General features: G+C 42.3%; 1 protein-coding gene across 3 annotated transcripts in view; it reads right to left on the reverse strand.

The window, feature by feature from the left end:
• SERINC5 (serine incorporator 5) overlaps positions 1-18,253 on the reverse strand; it is a 151,825-nt gene that overhangs the window by 16,564 nt on the left and 117,008 nt on the right. Inside the window, exon 12 of one of the 3 annotated variants that reach the window (XM_054488014.2) lies at positions 11,374-16,420. The exons of the other annotated variants lie outside the window; for them this stretch is intronic. Coding sequence (XP_054343989.1) covers positions 16,273-16,420 — 148 coding nt within the window. The 3' untranslated portion in view covers positions 11,374-16,272. Of the gene's footprint in view, positions 1-11,373; positions 16,421-18,253 lie in introns of those variants that run through there. 3 annotated transcript variants of the gene reach the window in all.

Consider the following 18,253-nt stretch of genomic DNA (forward strand, 5'->3'; position numbering starts at 1 on the left):
GAACTGAACTTTAGTCATTGTAAGCCACTGAGGGTTTTGGAGTTGCTTGTTACCACAGCATAACTTAGCTGACACTGACTGATACCACCTACCTCCAAAATGTCATCTGAGTTTTTCTTACATCTGAAGAGAGCTTTTATGCATTGAAATAAATGCTCCCTTTAATTTCAACTTATATTTTATATATTTAAATTATATGTTTTAAAACTTAATTTTGGGGGGAGGGATAGCATTAGGTGGTATACCTAATGCTAAATGACAAGTTAATGGGTGCAGCACACCAACATGGCACACGTATACATATGTAACAAATCTGCATGTTGTGCGCATGTACCCTAAAACCGAAAGTATAATTAAAAAAAACTTAATTTTGAAGACTTTAAACTTGTGTTAATTTATAAATCAATTTTGTTAATATTTTATTATCTACTTTTATTTGGTTTTGATGAATGCCTAACTGGCTTGTAAATTTGATAAAGTACTCCCAAATATTTATCAAACTTTCAAAATTAAGTTTTAGACATTTCAAACTACAACCTAATTTTAATTGATTTCTCAAGGAAAAAAACAACAAAGCAGACTCACATTTCTATAGGCAAAATCTTAATAAATACTGAACTTAAAAAGTTCAACCTTACAAATTTAATAAATTATAAATTTAAAGATTTAACAATTTAAACATTTGAACATTATTTCAAACTTAGTTATCAATATCTTATAAATTTTTACTAATATTTTGAGTCTAATGAATCAGTCTCTTGTCATAAGAAGCAGAAAAACATACACAAAATACTATAATGGTCACAAAACTTATTTCTAGATAAAATTTATGACTAGACAAAACTTAGCTTGTCTTCCAAGGGTCTTTGAAAGTATGTTTGTTTTCTGGCAATAAGAAGGTATTTCCAGACTCATCTTGATATTTCCTGCCCTAAAGCATGCAATGAACTTTTCTCCAGGGAGCCCAGAGCCCTCAGGGTCTTCTGGCTGGAATGCAGATTAGATGGATTGGCAAAGCAGCTCCTGGGGGCCACAAGGGGAAACCCGAAATCCACAGTAATCTTTGACCTGATATCCTTGAGCTGCTGAACCAACATCCCAGCTGTTTAAGTCCCTGTGGTCCGTTTGTCAAATGCAATTCCTTACTGATATAATGGTTATACAAATAAAGAAGCCCAGAGAAAGCACTGCATATGGAAAGGAAAGATTGACCTAATGGGGAAGATCTTGTGGGGAGGGGAGGCAGTGAAGAAAAGAGGAGGTGGGAAAGGGAACTGGGGAGAGAGGAGAGATCTGGCAGTTTCTGTGAAAGCAAATTAGTAAGAATTTTAAGAAAAGTTTGCCTTTATTCCATTGCCATAATGGGGATTAGAACAGTAACATCCATAGGATCATTGTGAGAATTATGCCAAGCACATGTTAAGTGCTCAATAAACATCGGCTATCATTATTATTTCATTACACTGGGCCTCCAGAATGGATTAGAGTTGCAGACTGGAACATTATAAGGAAATCCAGGAAGTCCATTCATTCTTACTCTTTCCCTCCCTCTCCTCTCTTCCACAATTGCTCCTCTGCACAGCTGTTTTAATCCTATATCTTTCTGCAAATTGGCTTTCTTTCTATGTCCATGATGCTTAAAACAGTCACTAACAACATCTTTTAAGTTTCCAAACTCCTTGGTTCAAGACAGCAGCCACTTCAAAGTGTATTCTTTCAGTCTCAAGTCCAAATTTCCAGAAAGACACTGACTGTCCAGCTTAGATGGAAAGTCCACTCTTGGATCAATTAACTGAAGCTATGACAGGAGAGTTGTATGGAAAGGACATGGCTGCTCCTACTAGAAAACTTCCCAAAATATGAAGAGGGAAAAAGCAGGGAGGAGGTGCCGCTGTGAAGACAAAATGGTAGGTGAACATTTGGGTACATTTCCTTTGGGTCCATGTGCACCCATGAGTACATTTATGCATGTGTGCATAACTTGGATAGCACTGTATATAGGTTTTGTTTGTTTGTTTGATTGTTTTAGAGACAGGGTCTCCCTCTGTCACTGAGGCTGGCGTGCAGTGATGCAACCATAGCTCACTGCAGCCTGGAACTCATCTGCTGCACTCAAGGGATCTTCCTGCCTCAGCCTCAAGAGCAGCTGGGATTACAGGTGTGCATCACCATGCCTGGATAATTTTTAAAACAATTTTTTTGTAGAGACAGGGTCTCATTATGTTGCTCAGTCTGGTCTTGAACTCCTGGCCTCAAGTGATCCTCCCACCCCAGCCTCCCAAGTAGCTGGGATTATAGGCATGAGCCACTGTGCCTGGTAACAGTTGTCTAAATTATTTTTTACAAGGCATTCAGAACACATTCTATCAATAAGATATTTTTCTACAGCACTGTATTTATTAGCTATGTTAACATTTCCATATATAGATGTTCTAAGTGAATTTAAATTATTTCTATTATTTTGCTTTTATGAACTCTATTTGAATGGTATTCTTGTAACTAAATAGTTGAAACTGTCTATTATTAACTCCTTAGGGAAATTCCTTAAATTGGAATTGCAAGGTCAGAAGGTGTGTCATTTTTTAACAGTTTTGATACATGTTGCTAAATGTGCCAGGCAATGTGAGCCACACTCACACCACAACATACAAAATGCAGTCTTCCTCAGTATCGTCTTCAGTGCTTAGCTGAAAATTAATCGCCATTTGATAAGTGAAACAAAATTTCCTTAATTACTAGTAAGATTGAAGGATAGTTTCATGTTTTTTTTACCAACTGTTTTTCTATTATATTCTTATTGGTTTATAAGAGCATTTTAGCCAGACGTGGTGGCTCACGCCTATAATCCCAGCACTTTGGGAGGCCAAGGCGGGTGGATCACTTGAGGTCAGGAGTTCCAGACCAGCCTGGCCAACATGGTGAAACCCCATCTCTACTAAAAATACAAAAATTAGCTGGGCCTGGTGGCGGGCACCTGTAATCCCAGCTACTTGGGAGGCTGAGGCAGGAGAATCACTTGAACCCAGGAGGCAGAGGTTGCAGTGAGCCAAGATCATGCCACTGCACTCCAACCTGGGCAACAAAGCTAGATTCCATCTCAAAAGAAAAAAAAAGTAGGCAATTTAATTACTAAATATATTGCTGGTTGTGGTGGCTTGTGTCTGTAGTTCCAGCTACTTGGTTGAGACCAAGAGTTTGAGCCTGGGCAATACAACAGGGCCCTATCTGTAATTACATCTTCCCAGTTTGTCATAACCTTGATATAATTTGTTTTAAGTTCAGATACTCAAATCTCTTCTTTCCAGCACCTATCTTTATCTTTACATATGCCTAGAAGGATAGCATCCACTATCTAAAGTATCACCCTTTCCTTTGTCCCGTTCCCTAAATAGAGTTTAGACATTTCAATTGGCATTTAAAAGTCCTTCACAAGGCACTACGATGTCTTGTTTTTCACTACTGCCATCCACAAATCTTTCTTTCTTTTATCCATCCATTTGTTCATTTATTCATTTGTCACCTATTTTATGTACCAGGCATCATTCTAGACACTGGGGATACAGGAGTGAACACATCCCTACCCCTAAGGGAGCTTGAATTTTAGTGTCACTGAAGACAAACTGAAAAGGTAAGAAAATGTATATAGTTGGCTGGATGGTGACAAGTACCATAGAAAACAATATAGCGGTAAAGTAGGGTAGGAAATTCAGGGAGAGAGTGCAATCTTACATAGAATAGTCAGGGAGAACTTCACTGAAAAGGTAATACATATTTGAGGAAGAGTGTGAGGATGGTGACTGATACGGTTTGGCTGTGTCCCTACCCAAATCTCATCTTGAATTGTAGCTCCCATAATTCCCATGTGTCATGGGAGGGACCCAGTGAGAAGTAACTGAATCATGGGGCTGGGTCTTTCCCATGCTGTTCTCATGGTAGTAAATAAGTCTCATGAGATCTGATTGTTTTATAAATGGTAGATCCCCTGCACACACTCTCTTGCCTGCCACCATGTAAGACGTGACTTTGCTCCTCATTCGCCTTCAGCCATGATTCTGAGGCCTCCCCAGCCATGTGGAGCTGTGAGTCAATTAAACCTCTTTCATTTATAAATTGCCCAGTCTTGGGTATGTCTTTATTAGCAGCATGAGAACAGACTGATACAGTGACAGAATGGGCCAAGTGCTATCTAAGGGAGAAGGATTCCAGTATGGGAAAGAGTATGTGCAGACAGCCTGTGGGGGAGAGGGGGAAGGAGGAGCATACCTCCTGGATTTGAATACCAGCAAGCAAGCCAGTAATGCTGGAACAGAGTGGGCAAAGGGTAGTTGAGGCAGGGATAGGGAATGGGTCATGCAGGGTTTTGTAGACCACTGTAAAGACTTTGGCTTTTACTTCAAAGGAGACGGGAAGCCATTTTGAGGGTGTGGTAAATTGTGTTTCCAAAGATGGCAGCAGAAATATCTCACACCTCACATAGTCTTTTGCAATGTGATCTTGCCACTGTCCTAAGAAGAGATGGAGTATCTTTCCCTTTTCCTTGAATTTGGGCTGACCCTAAACCAATTCTGACCAATGGAATCTAGTTCTGTAACTAGATTCTGTAATACTGTAAATTCCAGGCTGGGCCTTAGGAACTGTTTTAGAAGCCTTCCTTTCACCTCTTGAAATGCTCCTTCTTGGAACCCAGAAGGCATGTGGAGAAAGACATGTAGAAGAGAACAAAGGCCCAGCCATTTCGGCCTAGTTGAGCATTTCTGCCAGCCCCCAGCTTTCAAGCCAGCCAGTTGAAGCTGCAGACACCAGATAACAGAGATGAGCCATGTTCAACATGCTCTGCACAAATTTTTCACCCCCAAACCATGAGCAAATAATACCAATTGTTGTTTTAAACCATTAAGTTTTAGTGTGATTTGTTACTGAGGACAAAATAGACAAATACAGATGAACTAAATAGAATAGGCCACAGGGGAGTAGGCACGAGACCCCACAGTTACTCTCCTGAAATTCCTAGATCCCCTCCTGCTTCTGTAAAGAACTCCAGGTCTAGGTTATTCACAAACTGATGACTATTCCAAGAAGCACTGTACTCCTTAGCTAATCATCTGTTAGCTTATTTCTGTTAATTGATGGTATTTCTATATGAACATGCTGAGACCACCTTGTTGTAGCTCCTCATTTTGTTCCTTAAAATCTGCTTGTAACCACCCCAACTTGGAGCACCTCCTGGACTTGGTATATAAGGGCTTCCCAGGTTGCAATCCTGAAATTTGGCCCAAATAAACTCTTTACCTATATGCATTTGCCTTAGTTCTTTTTTTTTCCACCATGCCTGGCTAATTTTTAAATTTTTTGTAGAGTCAAGGTCTCACTATGTTGCTCAGGCTGGTCTCAAACTCTGGGGATCAAGTGATCCTCCTACCTCGGCCTCCCAAACTGCTGGGATTACAGGTGTGAGCCACCATGCCTGGCCCTTAGTTCTTTCTTTCAGGTTGACATTACACAGCAATAGGGGACTGAAATAAAAATTGGCACCAGAACATGAAATACTACTGGAATGAAAACCTAAAGCCAATTGCTACATGTTTGGGACCAAGTAACACATAGAAGACTGAAGAGCAGTGAGTAGGCTGTTGGTGGAGTCTTCATATGGTTTGATATTTGTCCCTCCCAGATCTCATGTTGAAATGTAATCCTCAGCATTGGAGGTGGGGTCTGGCGGGAGGTGTCATGGTTGCAGATCCCTCATGGCTTGGTGCTGTCTTCGCAATAGTAAGTTCTCATGAGATCTAGTTGTATGTGGCGCCTCTCCCTACCTGCTCCTGTTCTTGCCATGTGACGTGCCTGCTCCCATTTCACCTTCTACCATGAGTAAAAACTCACTGAGGCCTCTCCAGAAGCCAAGCGGATGCCAGTACCAATGTTTATACTGCCTGCAGAACTATGAGGCAAATAAACCCCTTTTCTCTGTAAATTACCCAGTCTTGGGTATTCCTTCAGAGCAATGCAAGAAAGGCCTAATGATAGCCTAAAACAGGAAGGAAAAACTTGCTCTTGCTCTTGTGGGCTAGAGAAAAGGGGGCCTGAGTTACATACTGGCAGCTCAATTACACTGTCACTTGTAGCAATGTGGAAGATGGTACATGTGTTCATGAACTGGCTAAGGACATTTTCATGCAGAATGCTGAAAATGCCAAGTGGCTTGTAATAGTTGATAAAGTACAGAAAGAGATAAACTAAAGAGGGAAATGTTCACCTTTCAAGCAAATTTTAGAAGAATATAGAGGGCCCAAGACTGTCTGAGTCAGTTAGCAGCGTGTTCTAAAGGCAAAATAAAACTTGGAGGCAAAGAACAAATCTAAGATGCTGTAACCGCCCAACGAATTCTCCTTGCCCACTGCCTAGACAGACTCAATTTAAGACAGGGGAATTACAATAAAGAGTTTAATCCACACACAGTCATCTGTACGGGAGACTGGAGTTATATTATTACTCAAATCAGTCTCCCTAAAGACTTGGGATGGGGTTTTTAAGGATAATTTGGTGGGCAGGGGGTCAGAAAGTGGGGACTACTGATTGGTTAGGTCAGAGACGAAATCATAGGGAGTTGAAGCTGTCCTCTTGTGCTGAGTCAGTTCCTGGGTGGGGGCCACAAGACCAGATGAACCAATTTATCAGTCTGGTTAGGGACAGCTGATCCATCTAGTGCAGGGTCTGCAAAGTATCTGTTATCTGGAGGAGCGATTTGGAGGGGTTTAGAATCTTGCCACCTCCAGCTGCATGACTCCTAAACCACAATTTCTAATCTTGTAGCTAATTTGTTAGTCCTGCAAAGGCAGTTTATAGTTCCCAGGCTAAAAGGGGGTTTGTTCAGGGAAAGGGCTGGTACCATCTTTGTTTCAAAGTTAAACTATAGGCCGGGCGAGGTGGCTCACACCTGTAATCCCAGCATGTTGGGAGGCCGAGGTGGGTAGATCATTTGAGATCAGGAGTTTGAGACCAGCCTGGCCAACATGGTGAAACCCTGTCTCTACTAAAAATACAAAAATTAGTCTGGCGTGGTGGCATGCACCTGTAGTCCCAGCTACTCAGGAGGCTGACGCAGGAGAATTGCTTGAACGCGGGAGGTGGAGATTGCAGTGAGCCAAGATGGGGCCACTGCACTCCAGCCTGGGTGATACAGTGAGACTCTGTCTCAAAACAAAACAAAACAAAACAAAAAAAACAAAGTTAAACTATAAGCTAAGTTCCTTCCAAAATTAGTTCAGCCTACACCCAGGAATGAACAAGGACAGCTTGGAGGTTAGGAACAAATCAGTAAGTTAGGTCACATCTCTTTCATTGTCATAATCCTCTCGGTTATAATTTTTGCAAAGGTGGTTTCAATGCCACAAGTAAAACGTGGCCTCTGGTCAACATAAGGCCCTTTGTTAAAATCCCAGAAAGATGTAAGGAAGTGCTTCTCAAACCCTCATGGTTAGTTAGACAAACAGGCTTCTGAAAGAACAAGTGTGTTCTCACACAGCACCCTGACTTGTACCCCAGAGAGGGAGTGTATCTTAAAAAGATTGGTGGAGATGGTTTTTATCTAACACAGTGAATCCCAATAAAATCCACAGAAAACTCACAATGTTTTTAAGAGAACTGAACGAACACAAACACCACTAGCTTGGACTAAAATGGACAAAGACAGTTCAAAACAAAGCCACTGGGCTCCTAACCATTTACTGGCAGGAAATAGGCTGAGGAAACTATTTGGTTGCAAATCAGGTTTTTTGTTGTTGTTGAGATAGGGTCTCCTCCGTTGCCCAGGCTGGAGCGCAGTGGCACAATCACAACTCACTGTAACCTCTGCCTCCCTGGAGTAGCTAGGACTACAGGCACGTGCCACCAAGCCCGGCTAATTTTTGTATTTTTTGTAGAGACAGGGTTTCACCATGTTGCCCAGGCTGGTCTTGAACTCCCGGCCTCAAGTGATCCTCCCGCCTCAGCCTCCCAGTGTTGGGATTACAGGCATGAGCCACCACGCCAGGCCCAATCATGCTTTTTCAAATAGTAAAGGAAGGCCAACCCAGAAGGTGGAGTTAGGAAGTAAATCAGGTCCAGTTGCGTGTGGATAAGTCTCCACAGGGATGGCTCTGTGGGTGCAGAGACCTAAGAACTAAAAAGACAAGTTATTTGCCTCCCGCATTCCTTGTACAATGTGAGGAGGAAAAAGATAACTACAATAGAGAATCCCTTTCAAAAAGTAAGGATGAGTGTATGAAATCTGAATAAGGTTTGCAGTGCAGTTTAAACAGTTCATAGTGTCCAGTGCTTCTGATAGGTCAAGTAAAGTAAGGACGATGGACGTGGCAACGTGGAAGTCACCCATGACTTTGAAAAGCAGTTTTCAATTTAAGTGTGTGAATGCTTTATTGTGGCGAGTTCAAATGTGAATGGAAGAGATGGGGGCAATGGTAGAAGCATAGTTTTTGGATCTTCCTGAATTGCTACATAAAAATAGCAACTAGATAGCACAATCAAAAATCAAAAGCTGGAAGAGCTGAAGACTATCAGTATCTATGTGGGAAGAAGCAGAGGGGAAAAAAAAAAAAAAGCAAATGACGAATTCAGAGTCAGAAAGTAGGATGACGGTTGCAACAGGAGAGGGGAAGCAGGGAACAGGGAGTTCCTTAATGAGTTGTTTTGCAAATTGAAGAGTTCTGGAGATTGGCTGCAAAACAATGTGAATGTACTATGCATTTCATACGACTGAACTGTACACCCAAAAATGGTTAAGCGCCTGGTGTGGTGGCTCACACCTGTAATCCCAGCACTTTGGGAGACCAAGAGAGAAGGCTCAACTTGAGAGTAGGAGTTGTAGACCCAAGCCCTCGAGAGGCTGAGGTGGAACAATCGCTTGAGCTCAGAAGTTGGAGGCTGCAGTGAGCTATGGTCACACCACTACACTCCAGCCTAGGCAAGAGACCTCGTCTCAAAAAAACAAAAAAATGCTTTACTCTAATTCTCATATATCAGGACAGGGTGTCACTAGCATAAGGGCAGGAAAAAGGAAGTGCGGTACACAGGAGCTTTCAGAGGAAGAAGACAAGCTTGGAGTTTCATGTTTATATTCTCAACAATTAGCACAACAATGGGAAAAGGAATGTCTTTTTAATAAATGGTGCTGGGAAAACTGGATATCCACATGTTGAAGGATGAAATTAGACCTTTATTTCATACCATATTAAAAAATCAACCTACAATGAATTAAAGACTTAGCTGTTAAAACCTGAAACTAAAACTAGGCAACAAAAATGTAGACAAATAAGATTACACCAAACTAAAAAGCTTCTGCACAGCAAAGGAAACAACAAAGTTAGGAGACAACCTACAGCATTGGAGAAAATGCTCTCAAACTTAACATCTGACAAGGGGTTAATATTCAAGATACATAAGAAACTCAAAACTGCTCAATAGCAAGAAAACCCACTTAAAAAGTTGACAAAGGACCTGAATAGGTATTTCTCAAAAGACATACAAATGGCCAACAGATAATATGAAAAAGTGCTCAAGTCAGGCTGGGTGCAGTGGCTCGCGCCTGTAATCCCAGCACTTTGGGAGGCCGAGGCAGGCAGATCACTTGAGGTCAGGAGTTCCAGACCAGCCTGCCCAACATGGCGAAACCATCTCTACCCCCCAAAAATACAAAAATTAGCCGGGCATTGTGACACACGCCTGTAACCCCAGCTACTCAGGAGGCTGAGGTGGGAGAATCACTTGAACCTGGAGGCTGACAGAGGTTGCAGTGAGCTGACATCGTGCCACTGCACTCCAGCTGGGGTGGCAGACTGAGACCCTGTCTCAAAAAAAAAAAAAAAAAACCTGAAAGTAGAAATACCATATGATCCAGCAATCCCACTAATGAGTACATATCCAAAGGGAATGACATCAGTGTGTCAAAGATATCCATACCCCTATGTTCACTGTAGCATCATTCATAATGGCCAAGATATAGAATCAACCCAAGTGTCCACAAATGAATATAAAGAAAATGTGGCCAGGCACAGTGGCTCATGCCTGTAATCCCAGCACTTTGGGAGGCCGAGGCAGGCGGATCACGAGGTCAGGAGTTCGAGACCAGCCTGGCCAACATGGTGAAACCCTGTCTCTACTAAAAATACAAAAACTAGCCAGGTGTGGTGGTGGCCACCTGTAGTCCCAGCTGCTACTCGGGAGGCTGAGGCAGGAAAATTGCCTCAGGAACCTGGGAGGCAGAGGTTGCAGTGAGCCGGGATCATGCCACTGCACTCCAGCTTGGGCGACCCAGCAAGACTCCAACTCAAAAAAAAAAAAAAAAAAAAAAAAAAAAAGTGAGCTGGGCGCAGTGGCTCATGTCTGTAATCCCAGCACTTTGGGAGGCTGAGGCAGGATGACTGCTTGAGGTCAGGAGTTTAAGACCAACCCGGGCAACATAGTGAGACCCTATCTCTATAAAAAAATACAAAAATTAGCCAGGCTTGGTGTTGTAGCCTGTGGTCCCAGCTGCTCGGGAGGCTGAGGCAGAAGGATTGCTTGAGTCCAAGAAGTCAAGGCCAAAATAAGCCATGATCACACCACTGTACTCCAGCCTGGGTGACAGGGTGAGACTCTGTCTCAAAAAAAAAAAAAAAAAAAAAGGAAAAGAAAAGTGGTATATATACACAATAAAAAATTCAGCCTCAAAAAGAAGGAACTCCTGCAATGTGCTACAATTTGGAGGAACCTAGAGGACAGTTCAGTGAAATAAGCCAGGCACAAAAAGACAAATGCTTCGTGATCTTACTGATCCATGAAATCTTAAAAAGTCAAACTTCCTCAGTTTGACTTAAGAGATGCAGAGTGTAAAGGTGGTTACTAAGGGCTGGAGGCGGGGGACTGGGTGAGAGGGAGTTCAGGGTGATGTTGGTCAAAGAACACAAAATATCAGCCAGAAGAAATAAGTTCAGGAGATCTACTGTGTAACATGGTGACTAGAGTTAGGAACCTTGCACTGTACCTTAAAAATTCTGAGAGGAGTTCAAGACCAGCCTGGCCAACATGACGAAACCCCATCTCTACTAAAAATACAACAATTACCCGGGCATGATAGCACATGCCTGTAATCCCAGCTACTCGGGAGGCTGAGGCAGGAGAATCGCTTGAGCCTGGGAGGCGGTGGTTGCGGTGAGCTGAGATCGCGCCACTGGACCCCAGCCTCGGTGACAGAGCGACACTCTGTCTCAAAAAAAAAAAAGAAAACAAATTACTGTGAGTAGATTTTAAATGTTCTCAGCACAAAACCATGAGGTAATGCATATGCTAATTAGCATGATTTGGCTATTCCTGAATATATACATATTTCAAAACATCATGTTGCACACCACAGATATATATCTTTTATTTGTCAATTAAAGGATCAGCATAGACTCCATGAAACTTAAGAGAGACCTGATTAACATCTGAAGGCAACATCTCTGCAAAACAACTAACTTGAGTACTTTAATTATATATGTATCTAGCAGAAGAGAAAAAAACAACAGTTTTAATTTTAAATTTTATTAAAGTACAGAGTTAACAAGTTTTGAGTTTTTTACATAGGAAAAGCCTAGTTAGTTCAGATGCTTTATAGAAAAATTAACATTAAAAAACAAATAGAAATCCATGACTAAAGGGGGAAAATTAACTTTCAAAAGTTACCAAAATTCTCATAATATCAGAGACCATTATAAATTTCAAACAGTAGATTTACCACACATATTGCATTTTCAAATTCTAATGTAGCAAAACGTAACCACATAATTTGGCTACAGCTAATCGTTTCAGAAAAGTTTAAAAAATTAGCAAAGTTATATCTATAAAACTTTTGTAGTTTTCTTTTTGCAAAGTAAAAAAGGCTTAAATCTTTAATAAAGGAAAACAAAACAATCCTCTTAAATTTCTTATAAATAGCTCTCAAGACATATATTACACATCTGCTGTAAGCTTTCTTTACCTGAGAGAACTTCCCAGGATCCTTTATCCCAAAGGATTACCTTAAAGAGTTCTTCCATCATTTTACTCATGTGAATATGATTAAACTCCTATAGAAGTGGATTGGGACATATGCATTCTTAATCTCCCCTTCCCCATTTGTTTCTTTCTGAAAGGATTTTGCTTAAGGAAAAAAAAAAAGCTCTTTGGTAAAGGCCAAATATTTCAACCTTTCAAAATGACTGCCTCTGTGAAAGATTTGTTGAGGAAGAAGAAAAGAGAGAGAGAGAGATAAAGGTCTAAACATCTGTGTGAACAGCTCTCCAGTACTGTGAAGTCAAAGGCCCAACATTACAGAGTGCACCTCTGCCTGAAATGCAAAACTAAGTGAACTAGCAAGTTACAGAAAATAGCCTTCAGAAAATTCCACAAGCCAAGTGGCTACTGCATTGTCCCTGAAGGAGGGCCCAGTGTTCTTTCTGGGTGTGTAAGGTCTTACTTAGTTCAAGGTTTGTCCCTTCTTAGTTATAGGGTGGGCCCTCTTTCGTTTCCAAGAGGTATAGGATACTAGAGTACACCAAATGAGATACTATTTAGAAAGGCAATAAAGGGAGCGTAAAAGCCTAGGTAGCTTAAATACAGGCTCTGGAATTTCCTTCGCAGGAAGGTGAAGCACCAATGACGGCAAAAATTAAATAAATACATCATCTTAAAAAGGCAGAGGGTAGGCTGCGTGCAGTGGTTTATGCCTATAATCCCAGCACTTTGGGAAGCCAAGGCGGGCACATTGCTTGAGCTCAGGAGTTTGAGACCAGCCTGGACAACCCCATCTCTACAAAAAAATAAAAATTGGCCAGGTGTGATGGGGCAAACCTGTGGTCTCAGCTAATTGGGAGGTGGTCTTTGAGCCCAGGTCGTCAAGCCTGCCATGAGTCAAGATCATGTCACTGCACTCCAGCGTGGCTGACAGAGTGAGCCCGTCTCCAAAAAAAAAAAAAAGGTTGAGGTGACAATTTTGGCTTGGGGGCAGGAAATTAACATTACACTGAGGTTATTCATAATAAAGGATCTTCTGAGGAATTGGAAATAAACAATGTTGTATGGAACAGAACCCCAAAACCCCAATAACTCCACCCTCCCCACAACCCACCCCCACTCTATCTCCCCTTCAAAGAGGCTCCAAATACCTCTGGCAAATAATTTATTTTTCAGACAAAATGAAGAACCTTTTTGCCCAAGAAACTGCGGGCAAAAATAAAACTAACCAATCAGTATTTAAAAAGCTAGACACAGTAAAGACATGGTTGGGTTTCTGAAGGCTTATAATGGAAATAGTCTCTAGTCTCCAGTCAGGTAACATGCCTCGGTATGACACTCCCCTAAGAACCCCCACCCCCCTGCCACCCACTTAGTGTTTTTACTCATAAAAATGAGGGGAAAATTTTTCTACATCAGACAAATGACACAGAGGAAATATTCACATGCAGCTTTAAAAAAGTCCTCTTCAACTGTCATCCCTAAATGTGTCTGACCAGCAGCTTCTGGGAATATACTCTTTAGGTCATGTACAAAAAGGTGTAGGAAGCAAATGTCTATTATTTTTAAAAGATATCAGTGAGTTAATCAAATTAACACCATTGTTATAGCAACTCAAAGCCATTGGCACAATGTTTCCAGTTTCTCAAATCACAATTGCACAAAACTGTAGATTCTTTAAATCCAGGAATGTTGACTCCTCACCTGAGTATTGTATATCACAATTAATAACCATTAACATTAACTTTGCATTGATAGTCCCTCAGTCTTCAGATACATCCACATCTGTTTTGTTCATCCAGATACACGTTGTCAGCTGAGAATAAAATTGAGAGCAACTGTAACTCTTCCTCTTGCATCAGACCAACCAGCAGAAGGGAACAGGATGTCACAAACCAGACTCACACACCTGGAAAACGTGGGGTGGCTGGGCTGGCTCCAGAAGGAAGCAACGAGGGCCTTCTACCAACCACACTCCCTTGCTTGGGCTTCCCTGAGCTGCTTTCTGCAGAGGAAAGGGCCAACCATGGCCAGCCAAGGAATCCAAGGTCCAAGCTTGACCTTGACTGGGCATAAGGTCAGTTTCTCACATCACACCAGCTGGCAGCCAGACCCAGCCGAGAAGACAAAGCAAGGGCTCTGCTAGACCTCAGCAGGAAGAAAACAATGAAACTAGTCACAATACTGCCCGGGCCTTTTACCTGCTTCCCCTCACGGTGTTTCCTAAAGACAACCCCCAAGGCCCTAGGCCACTGCAACACAGCTACTGTGTGTGACACACAGCCCCACTCCCTGAACCCATTCCTGGCCCAGGGAGCTCCTGTCCCCTAACTGGTTCCTCGGGTTAGCACACAGCTTTTCATTTTGCGACTCCGGATCAATCTTTTAACTGCTGAATACAGAGCTCCTGCCCTACAAAAGGAAATTTAATGGAATTTACAAAACAAGGCTCTCTAAACCACACACACAGATGGAGTGCCTTTTGAAACTAAATCTCAAACACTCTAAGTAGGGAAAGTTCTAAAGGAATTCATCCCCTGTAATTTGTTTCCCCATGGGTTTTCTTGGGAGAAGGGCAAAGGAATGAATAGAAAGAATTTCACTAATTTCACCCACCAGCATTTTGGCACACAGAAGCCCAGCTTAGGTGGCACTCAATTCTGCCCAACTCATACAGCAGGGCACAGAAAAACACGACTAGGCTGAGCCTTTTATTCTTAGATCCTCACTTCCAGAGAGCTCGAGAAGATTGTTTCCATCCCAAATGAAATTCTAACAGGAGTTTCCACCAAGTAAACCTTTTCCCTGCCTGAGAACATCAACACTGAAAATAGGCATCATCTTGGGTAGCTGCCGAAAGTCACGTTTCTGTATTACTTTGCAAGTATGTATTTTGGAAATTCCTGTGCAGTGTGATCTCAGCTCACTGCAACCTCCGCCTCCCAGGTTCAAGTGATTCTCATGCCTCAGCCTCCGAGTAGCTGGCATTAGAGGCACACGCTACCATGCCCAGCTAATTTTTCTATTTTTAGTAGAGACAGGGTTTCACCATGTTAGCCAGGCTGGTCTTGGAACTCCTGACCTCAAGTGATCCGCCTGCCTCTGCCCACCTCTTTTTAAGTATATTCGGCCACAAGCTTCTTCTGGTCAGTGTGTCTGAGATCCTCACCTCAGAAATTCTCACGTTAGCAAATCTACTCCAAGGATGCCAGAATGAACCTGAACGGTATGGTCACATCACAGATCCAGAACACAAAACGTCTCCCGCTTTTACAGTTTCAAAGGCCTCAAGGTGGAGAAAAACTGAGGGGCTGACCTCAACAACTGAAAGAGCAGTGCATGCAGCAGGCTTCAACACGAAGCAGCTTTTCAGTTAAGGTCCTAAAAGTATTATCATTATCAACAGCACAAACAAGTACGAATGATAGCCCTCCATTGCTTAGGCAAAGAAAACATGAATCTTGTTCTATAATCATGTGAATAACACCATAAATAAGCGCCGTACTTATTGCAGTAACTCGGATCAGGTAGTGATAATAAGGTGGGAAACCATGTTGGGGGTGACCAGGCAAATTGTGCTTTTTCACATTATTACAAAGATGTGGGACCCAGAAAAGATGAGACCTCGGGGAAGGGTGCAGGCAGAGAGTGAAGTCTGTGATTCCCAGCATCACAACCTAAAAGGGAAACGTTTAGGGGCCATGAAGAGGCAGCACTGAGGGTGCAGTTGAAAAGCAGGTGCCTCCTCTTGGACCCTATAAATACCAGGGGCTCTGCAGGCTGAGTCCTGTCCTTAAAGCCCCCTGGGGACAAGGCTCTAAGAGGCGGAAGTGAGTGAGAGGGGTCTGGATTCTGTTAGGGGCTGGGGACTCAAGATTTTGGCATGTTTTTCTATTCCGAGGATGAGAATGACTGGCCACACAAGGTATTTTTATCCCTGTGAAAAGATGCTGTGCCCCAAATTCTGTTTTGGCAAAAACATGCAGAAGGAAGTCAACATAACCGGTATCCAGTTCCTAGGGGTAAGATATTTCAACCATGATCAGTTTGGTTGAAAATTTCAATTCCTTTGGGACAAACTGGTAGTTTCTTTTTGAATTTCAAAAGTAAAAAGCTAATCAGATTTTTTTTTTTTTTTTCCTCAAAGCCTTTTCAGACCCACTCAGGCACAGGGCGCCAGTCCCTGCTTAACCCCCGGGGACACTGTTCAAAAGATGGCACTTTCCAGGCTGTAGGCCCACAAAGCCCAGGGGACCGCCGATATCATCACACAGAGAACTCCCGGGTGGGGCAGCAGAGGGGAGCGACCAGCGTACACAGGTACAACAGCACGCATATCCAGCAGGAGGCCATCTTGACCCAGAAGATGGACCAGCTCCCGCTGAAGAAGCTCTCGATGTTGGCACTTTCGTAGCTGTGGAAACAAGAGACCCAGCCCCAGTCAAAGCAGGAATATATTGAGATACAATTCACTAATTCACATCCATTTATAAGGTATAATTCAACGGCTTTTAATGTATTCATACACAGACTTGTGCTACCATCAACACTACCCATTTCCAAACATTCTCATCACCCCCAAAAGAAATCATGCACCCCTTAGGTGCTCTCCCCTTTCCCATGGCCCCCTCAGCCCACCCCCCGCATTCACCAATCTACTTTCTGCCTCTATGGATTTGCCTATCTGGACAGTTGATATAAAAGGAATCATATGGTCTCTTGTGTGTGGCTTTTTTGCCTGGCATACCATTTCCAAGGCTTAGCCATGTGGCAGCATGTGTCAGTCCTTCATTCCTTTTTACTGCTAAATAGTATCTTATTGTATGGATAGAGCACATTTTGTTTAGGCAGTCACCAGCTGATGGTCATTTGGGATGTTTCCCCTTTTTGATTATCACCAATGATGCTTGTATGAACACCGCTGTGTAAGTTTTGTGGACCTAGTTTTCTTTTTGTCTTAGGTATACGCTCAGGAGTAGTGGAAGAGCTGGATTACATTGGAACTCAATGTTTAATTGTTTAAGGAGATGACAAACTCTTTTCCAAAGCAGATTTCACATTCAAACCAGCAATGTAAGAGGGTTCCAATTTCTCCACTTCCTCGACATTTGTTATTATCTGTCTTTTTAATTATAGCCTTCTCCATCTTTTCTTAAGCTTCCCAAGCCAAAAATTCCCAGAAGTTCCCAAAGCATCACTGAGAAGCATTAAAGTTCCCTTCTCCTCTCCTCCTTCAGGAAGAATCTCTCTAGTCACTGTGCTTGAAACCACCACTCCCACCACCCCTACCCCAATTCCCTCTACTAATTTTATTTTTCTCCGCAATACTCATCACCATCTAACACACCATATTTGACTTGCGTCATAGTCTGTCTCTCCCGCTGGACTATAAACCCTGCCTCATAGAACCGTGTGGCACATAGGAGCCACTTGCACATCTGTTGAATGAATGATAAAAGGAAGCACAATGAGCCTACATGTGTAAGCTTAACTTAGCGGTCAAAAAAATTACGATACAACCAAAGCTGTAGACCTGTAGAAAAAGTATGAACCTCTGTGTAGTGCCAGGGAAGGCCAGGTCAATCATGTACTGCCAAGTTAAAAAAAAAGCCTCCAAGGGAAAACATGTATAATGACATTTATGTTAAAAAAAAAAAAATTAGCTGGACACGGTGGCTCATGCCTATAATCTCAGCACTTCGGGAGGCTGAGATGGGTGGATCACAAGGTCATGAGTTCGAGACCAGCCTAGCCAATATGGTGAAACTCCGTCTCTACTAAAAATAAAAATAAAAAAATTAGCCAGTGTGGTGGCAGCACCTGTAATCCCAGCTACTCAAAAGGCTGAGGCAGGAGAATCACTTGAACCCAGGGGCAGAGATTGCAGTAAGCTGAGATTGTGCCACTGCACTCCAGCCTGGGTGACAAAGCAAGACTCCAACTAAAAAAAAAAAAATTACATAGGTTTGTAAATGCAGAGAAAAGGAGAAGGATACACATCCTAGCAATGGTTATCTGTGTGGGGGAAGTAGAGGCGGGGGGGGGGGGTACCACATTGTTACTTTTCATAATTCCACATTTAGTTTGTATTTAAAAAAAAGATGTTTCCAACTTTTGTAATGAAAATGAAGAAAAATGGGGAAAAAGATACACAAAATTTGAAGTAGAAATAAAAGGGATATTTTCCCTTTCTGAAAGGCAAATGAATGCTTAGGAATTCCTATTTTTCCTCCATTACCATGTTTTC

Source organism: Pongo pygmaeus, chromosome 4, assembly GCF_028885625.2.
Source record: "Pongo pygmaeus isolate AG05252 chromosome 4, NHGRI_mPonPyg2-v2.0_pri, whole genome shotgun sequence".
Taxonomy (NCBI): Eukaryota; Metazoa; Chordata; class Mammalia; order Primates; family Hominidae; genus Pongo; species Pongo pygmaeus.